This window comes from Cucurbita moschata, unplaced genomic scaffold, assembly GCF_002738365.1.
Source record: "Cucurbita moschata cultivar Rifu unplaced genomic scaffold, Cmos_1.0 Cmo_Scf00072, whole genome shotgun sequence".
Classification (NCBI taxonomy): domain Eukaryota; kingdom Viridiplantae; phylum Streptophyta; class Magnoliopsida; order Cucurbitales; family Cucurbitaceae; genus Cucurbita; species Cucurbita moschata.
This window is the reverse complement of record NW_019268588.1, coordinates 542,079-551,090: the sequence shown is the minus strand read 5'-3', so window position 1 is coordinate 551,090 and position 9,012 is coordinate 542,079. Positions and strand designations below refer to the sequence as shown.

The 9,012-nt window shown below is 35.1% G+C and overlaps 2 protein-coding genes across 2 annotated transcripts; one reads left to right on the top strand and one right to left on the bottom strand.

Annotated features, from left to right (window-relative positions):
* Window positions 1–2,077: 2,077 nt before the first annotated feature.
* On the top strand, window positions 2,078–3,947 carry LOC111438236 (clathrin light chain 2-like). Its single transcript, XM_023076199.1, has 3 exons — window positions 2,078–2,542; window positions 2,753–2,906; window positions 3,401–3,947. The coding sequence occupies exons 1-3, from the start codon at window positions 2,190–2,192 to the stop codon at window positions 3,761–3,763; spliced, it is 870 nt and encodes a 289-aa protein (XP_022931967.1). The 5' UTR covers window positions 2,078–2,189; the 3' UTR covers window positions 3,764–3,947.
* Window positions 3,948–4,993: 1,046 nt separating this feature from the next.
* LOC111438122 (TRIO and F-actin-binding protein-like) lies at window positions 4,994–8,586 on the bottom strand. The gene is made up of 6 exons (XM_023076059.1): window positions 8,407–8,586; window positions 7,983–8,200; window positions 7,746–7,866; window positions 6,685–6,799; window positions 5,621–6,541; window positions 4,994–5,513 (listed from the first exon to the last, which is right to left on the bottom strand). Exons 2-6 carry the CDS (start codon window positions 8,128–8,130, stop codon window positions 5,277–5,279), a joined length of 1,542 nt encoding a protein of 513 aa, XP_022931827.1. The 5' UTR covers window positions 8,131–8,200; window positions 8,407–8,586; the 3' UTR covers window positions 4,994–5,276.
* Window positions 8,587–9,012: the final 426 nt, after the last annotated feature.

Below are 9,012 nucleotides of genomic sequence, written 5' to 3'. Positions count from 1 at the left end.
GAAATGAATTTTGTTGTGCCTATTTAGGATTTAAACCAATGATAAAGGTTAAAATGACGAAAATGTCCCTATTAGACATTCTGTTATGTTTATGCCTCAGATGAACTCCAAACAACGTGAAATTTTACATAATATCTAATTATGAGACTTGGGATACAAAATTTATATGCATGTTTTGAAATAGGGCAATCAAGAACAATATAGAGCGTCGTGTGCTGAGGTTGTGCACTTAATTTTTGTTATGACGGATCTTCTAGAACCAGAACTATTAACGTAAGACTTGTGTATTAGCTCTAACGTTATAGCCAAAGACTGCCACCACATCCACCCTTCCTTCTGTATCAAACCTTCTCTCGCTACCTCTTGCTCTTTTCTTAGAATAGAATCGTCGCTCTAGTTCTATAACCTCTATCTCCCGTCTCTATAGTCCACACTCCATGGTTGTTTCTCAACACGTGGTTGTTGATGATTCTCCTTTATCTGATTCTATTCTCTATCGATCTTTTGTTGGTGCTTTTTATGTACTTGACCATTATGCTAAAAAGTGCATTTCTATATTAAAAAAATGGATATGGAAAAATAAAAGGCGTCCGGCAGCATTGAAAGATTTTTTTGCCATCATAATCTATTTAAACCACGAAGTCACAATTTTTTTTTTTTTTAAAAATCAAATAAATAATAAAAGATCAGAAGAATTTGAATCCTTTTTACTTAAAAAAAAGAAAAAAAAAAGAAAAAAAAAATCTAGTTTGTTTATAATTTTCATTATTTAAATAAGATTTTTTTTATATTATAAAAAATTATTATTATATATTATTATATAAATAATAAATAATTGAATAATGTAATGTAAATTTATTTAAAAAAAATTATCACTAATATATATATATATATTCAAATAAATTTATTTTAAAAACTTATTGGAATTTCCTAATGTTTTGAACAACAAATAGGTTGAATTCCAGAAAAAGGCACATGATCTTAACGGATAAGGATCATATTGTTCCTAATAAACAAGTATTCATTCTTCATTTACAAAATTGGATAGGCTCGGTTCAACCATTGTTTCATGTGTTACAGGCTGATTCGATTAAGAAAAAACCATTTGGAGCTTTAGAATTGAATATTTGCACGTTAGTAATGAATTAAGTTGTTATAAATTGCACTGGATTGATAAGTTGCACGATTAGTGTTCTTACCTTAAACTGCATAAAATTGCAAACAAACTTAGCACTCGACTAAATGAAAGGTAAGATTACTCAAAGGAATCACTCTAAGGGAAAGTAAGATTTAAATTAACTTATGGATCAAAATCTAAGACTGAAACATTTATTTGAGATTCGAATCACTCCATAAGTAAAATTGATCATATCAAGTTTTAATGATTCTAAACATGCCATCTAAACTAAACTAAGTAGAATCGTAAATAAATTTAGCCAAAAAAAAAAAAAATCACACAAAGTTAAAATCCTTACCTTTCTTGAAACTTTTGAAATTTTTTGAGGCGGTAACTTTTCTATTTTATGATTAAAAAAATGGATAAAAAAATGGAAGAAACGCGGTAACTTTATGTTTGATTTTGGTAAAAGTCAGAAAATATATTTTATTCCTTTGTGTTTGATTTTTACGCGTTCTTTCGGAAGAAAAAAAAATTTTAAAAAAAATTTTAAAAAAAATTGTCCATTCTTATCAAGAAAAAAATAAAGAAAATGATAAATTAGGATATTGGCCAAATTATATAAAGCAAGTCCTTTTACTATTCATAATTAAGTGTTCGGTAAAAATAAAAATAAATAAAGTAATTAAATTATAAATTTGGTTTTTACAAATTTTTAATTAAAAAATTGAATTTTAATGCTTTTAAAAGTGAAAATTTGTTATGATTTGATAAAATTATTTATATAATTTTTTTTTTTATATTATAGTTTTATTTAGTCCTAAAACTAAATTATAAATTTATTAAAGTTAATAGACATCAAATTTGAAATTTAAGAATAAATAATAATAATAATAAATATATATTTTTTAAAGGACTGGCTGGTCGCTGTAGCGGGAGATTAACGCCGTTAAGTCATTTTTTTCCTTCGCTTCTTGTAATAACGACTGGAAACGGTCGACTTGCAGAGAGAAAGATTCGCGCGGTTGACTGTTGCCGGCCGCCGGAGGGAGAAACAGAAAACGCCAACGCCATGTCAACCATTGCCGGAACTCCTCCGTTCGACGACGACGACGCCATCGGATTCGAATCTGGCCTCTCTTCTCATCGATTCGAATCCTCTACTAGCTTCGAAGCCGAGTCCGCTGCTGCCGATTCGACCGGCGACTCGCCACTGATCTTCGGGAACCAGTCGTATAACCAGGGAGACGACGTTCCGCCGACTCCGCCTACGAATTTCTCGGCCGGTGGAGGACTCTCGAGTTTGTCGCCTGAGCAGAACAGCGAGGGCTTCGATGGAGGTTTTGGCGAATCGGACCGCCCGATCCTCTCCTCTCCGACGGTGATGGAACCGGAGGAAGGATTTCCTTTAAGAGAATGGCGCAGGTGAGAAATAGTTTGAAATTGTTCGCGATTTGAAGATTTTCGTAAGTTTTTTAGGTCAATCTGTGAATTAGAGAGCCATCGGCATCGTCGAGTTGCATGTTCTCTGAGATTAAATCCCCTGCGAACTGAACTGCAATTTTGCAAGTAATTCTGTTCTTATTGTTACTCGTATTTTCTCTTTTTTTGGTAAATTTAAGCTGTGAATGGCAGATTGAATGCGATTCGATTGGAAGAAAAGGAGAAGATGGAGAAGGAGCTTTTGCAAGACATAATTGATGAGGCTGATGAGTACAAAATTGACTTCTACAGAAGGCAAAAGATTGCTCTAGATAATAGAAAAGCTTCAAATCGGGATAAGGAGAAGGTGAATTTGCTATAATCCTACAACTTGGTTAAATTTCTCCCCATTCTTATAATGAAAACTGTTCTTGTTCTTCTTTAACATAGAATCAAACAAAAACTAGTATCATTTTGTGGGATGTTGAATCCATTTGGCTTCTGAATCTATGATGGATTTTGTGGAATGTTGTTTGTAGGAATTTGAGCCCAAAACTTGCTATCACAACATCATATTAGAATCACTAATTAGGTGTATATTCACATCATTGTGTGAGATTTTACTGTGTGAAATACATTTACATGCCCAACAGGGGTTGAGGAACAATATTCTCGACCACGAGTTCAACGGTTCAAATCCTAAAGTCACTCGTTGTTGAACAAGATTTTGTTGTTGTAACAGCTCAACTATGATTACTTTTTCTGTGTGTGTTTAGTGCATATAGAATGAAAAACATTTACAAAATCCCCATTCATCCATGTTTCTTGAATCCTAACTCAGATTTGAACATCATATGGCAGCAATATGTAGCAAACCGAGATCGGTTCCACGCCGAAGCTGAGAAGAACTATTGGAAGGCAATTGCAGAACTAATCCCCAATGAGGTTGCAGCCATAGAACAAAGGGGGAAGAAAGACAAGGAGAAGAAGCCTCCTGGTATTGTTGTTATTCAGGGTCCCAAGCCCGGAAAACCGACCGATCTCTCGAGAATGCGCCAAATACATTTGAAGCTCAAACATAACACCCCAGTTCACATGAAGCCTAAAGCAGACCCTGAAAGGGACTCTTCCGCTGCTGGCGCAACGTCGACTGCTAAGTCGGTTTCTGCAGCTTCAACAAAGACTGCTGCTGTTGCAACTTCTGAAGGTACAACTGCTGCTTGAAATTAGATATCATACTCCCTGTTATGTATGTTCAAGAACAAGTAGCTACCTCTCATGGATCTTGATGTCTAGTAACGGTCAGTCATATATAGTCAATAAAGCACATCAGAAATGTAGCGATCTTTGTAGGTAGAGACACAAAAGGCTTCGAAAATCATAATCCGTGCACGAATATTGCTTAGTTTTTCTCTTGTTCAGTGAATATATATATATATATATATATATAGTGTTTCTATGCTATACAACCAATGGAGCCTAGATAATTTTTGGTGTGTACTACAAAATTTGTTTATTTTTATTTTTTTTAATTATAAATCATATTTGTTTCCTAGTTTGAACGAAACCAAAATTTGAAAGAAAAAAAAAAGTTAATAATTTTTTGGGCTTTCAGTAGATTTTTTAAAATCCAAATTGTTCGATTCTCGAGTCATCCATTTTTTTTTAATTCCTCTAGTGTTTTGAGTTTAGTTTCGATTTGATTATTATCATTTCAGAAATTGCATTAGGTATTATATTAAGACGAATAAATTAGAGTTTAAATCGAAGGAACGAGATGATTTTTTGAGTAAAAGAAAAAAAAAAACAAATGTAGATTTTACTATATGTTTAATTATAGTCGAGAAAGTTAGGTGAATTTAAATAAAATATTCATTTGCTTCATATTTAAAATATGAAACATGTGAGCTGTCCGCTATGATTTTTTTTTTGTTATTTTTTTTTGTAAATGAATTTTTTTTGCTATTAGCCAGATTTGTGAATAAGTGATTGTCTGATGATAACGAGCGAAGAATGTCTGTCTTTGTATTTTTATTAAGAATTTATATATATATATATTTTTTGCAAGAAAGATGAGATCCAAAATAAAGAAAATAAAGAAATGGTGAGAAAAACAAACTTTTTTTTTTTGGGTAAAAACAATAAAAAAAAATCAACAAGTTATCCAATTAAAAAAGATTGCTTCTTATTTAAATTGGACTAGATTTTGGTTTTAAAAAATGGAAAAATAGCCACAAAAAAGAAAAATACAAAATTTATCTTTGTTGAGCAATTTATATATATATATATATAGCATTTTTGTTCAAGACTATAATAAATTAAGAATGTTTCTTGAGAAATGAGAACCTAAAAATAGAGAATGTTAATAGAATCAATTTTCAAATAAAAACAAAATTATTAACAGAAAGTTAATTTGTTGGGTAACTGAAGCCATAATTGATAACATGGAGATTCCTACACAACACAGCAACAAATTTCATATGAAGGAGCTCTTCAAATTCCAAATCTTAAAATACAATTTCTTTTTCTTCACAACACTCTGATAACTCATAGAATTATCGGACAATTACTATAAATTCTAACACTACTGATAGATTTTACATCGCTAATATGTATTTGCTTCCCTACAACCTCCTCCCTTAGAATGGATCCATGAGTTATATAAACTGCTAAAAAAACTTGCAGCCGAGAACGAACCTGGTAATGTTGCCTACATAGCTCGCCAGGAGAGGATTCCCTACGACGACAATGTCTCGGTGGCAATGTCGGTATCTTCAGTTTCACTGCCCTCCAGACGAATGGAACTACCCCATGCGCTCTGAGCAGAACTGCCATTGCTGCTTGTAGCAAGGGGAGAGTCTGAAACTCCAATCGTTCCGACTTTTGCAGACCTCGAACTGCCACTGTCGATGGAGGAGGCCTGAGTTTTTGTAACCACTGGACGTACTTTACCAGAAATGCTAAGTGTTATATCCTGTAAAAGAAGAAAAGTCCACATCAGGTGCTGCCATGTTATGTTGAACAAAGATCATGTTTATCTATGGTAGTAATTAACCATCATGGAAGAGAGGAGAGGCATACCATGTGCCTCAAAGCCATATCTAGTGATTTGTTAGAAAGTGTCCTTCCGAAGCCAGTGGCGTCAATAGACGACTTGCTGGAAGGATCACCACTGCTCGAGCGGTAGCTGCCTTGCTTCGGAGGGGCGAGCTTCCTCATGTTTACTACCCTTTCAACCATCTTTGTTCCCATGACCACCGGGCTAACCTCATTTTCATCAGAGGAACGTATTCTCGGCTTGAATGGAAATACTTTGCCACTGTTGTATGCACTACTTCTGTTTGAGGCAAGTTGCTTCGAAGGAGAGCTTGGTTTCTGCCGAGTTTTCCCATTTGACATAGCCCTAAGGGATGATGATTTAGCACTACTGGCTGCAACTGGCCTTCCCCTTGTGGCTGAAGCTGGCCTTTCTGATAATGGACGTGCAGCTTCATCAAGTGGGAAATTTAGCACCTCAGAGGGTTTTGAAGGTCTGGTCATAATCAATGGAAAGGTGCCCCTCGAAGGTCTTGGATTACTAGAGCTTCTAGCATTAAACTTCGAGGTCGAAGATGATCGTTCATTAGGACGTGAAGTGATAGACGAACATGTTGGATTTGATGGACAACGATTAGGCGTTGCTGACCTTGATATTTTCTTTGTAGTCGACACGGATCTTTCAGACGGTGTTGACGACCGAGCAGTGGTTTTCGCCGTCGTCGAAGGTCTCACCGGAGGGACTGAAGCTTTAACATTGACTCGTAAAGTTGGCGTGGCTGATCTTGTAGGCTTTGTACTTTTAGTTAAAGTAGGCCGTGAAGTTGGTGTCGCAGATCTGGAAGCAGTAGCTGCAGAAGCCTTTGATGAGGGCTTTCTATTGCTAGCACATGAAGAATTCAGTTGTCCAGATTGCAAATTCGCTATGTTACTCACCGAGTTAGACTCTTCCTGGATGTTTACAAGCTGCAACCCCAAAAGGTGCAAGGCTAATCAAATACAGATGGGGAATATTGAGTTTGAATAATTTCAAATTCAACAGTTTTGATTGGAAAGTATACAATTTGCAGTTATTCAAACGGTTAATCAAACTTGTTGAGAGCTCTTACCCTCGGTTTCAGAGCAGTGGAACGAGAATTCAGCATATCATTCTTACTTGTAGGATTTTTTTCTGATTCCGACTCCATTGATGAAAACAGTGGGGTGCCAGGTGGTGTAAGGAGCCTGAGAAACAAAAGAGAGTACAATGAATAGTGAATTTGATAACAAAGTAACACTTTTTAAAAGTATGAACTCAAATAATGGATCAGCATCCAAATTGATAATAATTATGCCCATATCAACAATAATAACCAAATATTTACCACATCTACAACAACATCATTACATGGCTCTATTCATGTTCTAAGACATTCAAAAATTGCTACTGAAGTGTTTCAGGGCAGGGGATGGTCCTTGTTCCTTGGTCCTTGAATGATGATATCAATATGGATATAAAGGAGAAAGTTAAGGCAGGTTTGGGTGCTAATAATCTAAAAATAAAACTCCCAAAACAAGGGATTCAATGAAAATAGTGAAGAAATTCAAATATCACTTTCTTGATTTGAAAACGTTCAAGGTTTTTTTAAAAAAACAAAGCGGTTGATGAAATCGATTTTGTGAAAACCTTTGAATAAAGTTAAAGGGAAGGGGGAAGTACACAGTATAACAGAGCTTTGTTTTATTCTACGATAAAGGAAGAAAGGGGAATGAATGATAACGTTGAGGAACAAAATGACTTTCACGAGTCATCTTTTGTCTTTTCAAATATATCATTCCGCTTTAACGGGTAAAATAAAAGGGAATCTCGCTGACAAAGACGACGTATTGGAACCCCATGTAGATGAAGAAAACAAGAACCAGGCGCGTTGTTTAGGTTCGAGTAGGACCAGAAAACTCAGTGAGGTACTGTTTACATCCTAGTGCTACATGAATTCTTGAAATTATTTGAAAAAGCATCCGTTGATGAACAGCATTCGACCCCACTGTACCAGTCAATGCTACTCTTAAATTGGATATTTCATGGTTCGTATTCAAAATTCATGTACAGCAAATTGAAAAGAAAAGCCGATTCATCACTGAGATATGAGTTGCTACAAGTATGAAATCAGAGAAAATGTGATTTACTTACCATTCGTACTCAGATTTTTCATTTTCTGAATCCATAAAATCCTCCGCTCTGATCTTCCGCGGTGGAACGGGTGATACAACATTCTTGGAGACGGGTGAACAAACACCATTATTGTTAGGTTCTGCAGTTTACGAATCAGAAAAGGCCAAAAAAAGAATGAGTCAAAATCTTCTAAAAAAGCTGATCGATAATAAACTTGGAAATTTCTAAAAAGTGTAGGAAGAAAAAATGACGGACCGGAACTGGAAAACGAAACGGTTTCTGAATTAGGATCAAGATCCTCCGAATAGCTCCGATGTAGCAGAGTCTGACTATCCATCTCCTTCTCAATCGTTCGCATATCGAGCAACATTGCAAGCTCTCCCTCCGTCCCGTTCGTGAACATTCCAGAAATTCTAACTAAAAGAAACAAAGCACGATTCCGCCGGTCCTTTCTCTCAATCTCAGGTCCGAATCTGAGTATTGATCATAAATCTTCCGTTAAGAAGAACAACACAAAACCGCAGGTATAAAAAACAATCCTCAGTCCTCAGTCCTCTCCTCAACATTGACGAGACCAACAGATCCAACGAAAAATCAACAAACCGAATACAAGAAGCTTAACCACAAGCATATACTAATTACTTAACATGAATCATAGCAATCAAATAATAAGGATTACCATTTATCAGCGCCGGTGATGCTCCGGTGGGGCTTGAATCGGAAGATTGCGTCGGCGTGGAGCAGTGAAGATCGAGAAAACGGGAATGGAGAGATGAAGTGAATCTTGTTTGCTTTGGATTCTCTCTGTTTGTCAAAGTATTTGCAGTATTTCACTATCTCAGCACTCCGCGGCTTCGCCCCATGTGGCCGTTCAGATTTTTTCAAAATAATTATTCAAATGGAAATAAATAAATAGTCTGATTTCGAATTATTTGGTTGCGCCTACGTGGAACCCTAATAATAATATTAATAATATCATAAATGATCTCATAGTTTGAAACAAGGAATAATAATAATAATAATAATAATAATAATAATAATATTTCCTAAGCTTCTCAATTTTTTCCAAATTTGAATTTTTAAAAAATTTCCCATTTTTTATTTATGTAAATTTACAAATTAATCATAATTAAATTAGTTAATGAAGATTAATGAATTTGTTGGGACAAAAATTTGGAGTTGAAGTAGAAATATTGAAATTTTGAAGAAGTAAATTATTGAAAGGGAATTGGAAGGGAGAGGAGAAGATGGTCAGATTTAAACGTGGGCTGTTGGATTCCTCGAG

Excerpts from the sequence above, each read along its gene's own strand:
- LOC111438122 (XM_023076059.1), bottom strand. The coding sequence starts at position 8,130 with ATGTTCACGAACGGGACGGAGGGAGAGCTTGCAATGTTGCTCGATATG. Across the intron at positions 7,867-7,982 it reads CGTTTCGTTTTCCAGTTCCG|AACCTAACAATAATGGTGTT; the intron begins GTCCGTCATTTT and ends CGTAAACTGCAG. Across the intron at positions 6,542-6,684 it reads CCACTGCTCTGAAACCGAGG|CTTGTAAACATCCAGGAAGA; the intron begins GTAAGAGCTCTC and ends TTGGGGTTGCAG.
- LOC111438236 (XM_023076199.1), top strand. The coding sequence starts at position 2,190 with ATGTCAACCATTGCCGGAACTCCTCCGTTCGACGACGACGACGCCATC. Across the intron at positions 2,543-2,752 it reads CCTTTAAGAGAATGGCGCAG|ATTGAATGCGATTCGATTGG; the intron begins GTGAGAAATAGT and ends TGTGAATGGCAG. Across the intron at positions 2,907-3,400 it reads CAAATCGGGATAAGGAGAAG|CAATATGTAGCAAACCGAGA; the intron begins GTGAATTTGCTA and ends ATCATATGGCAG.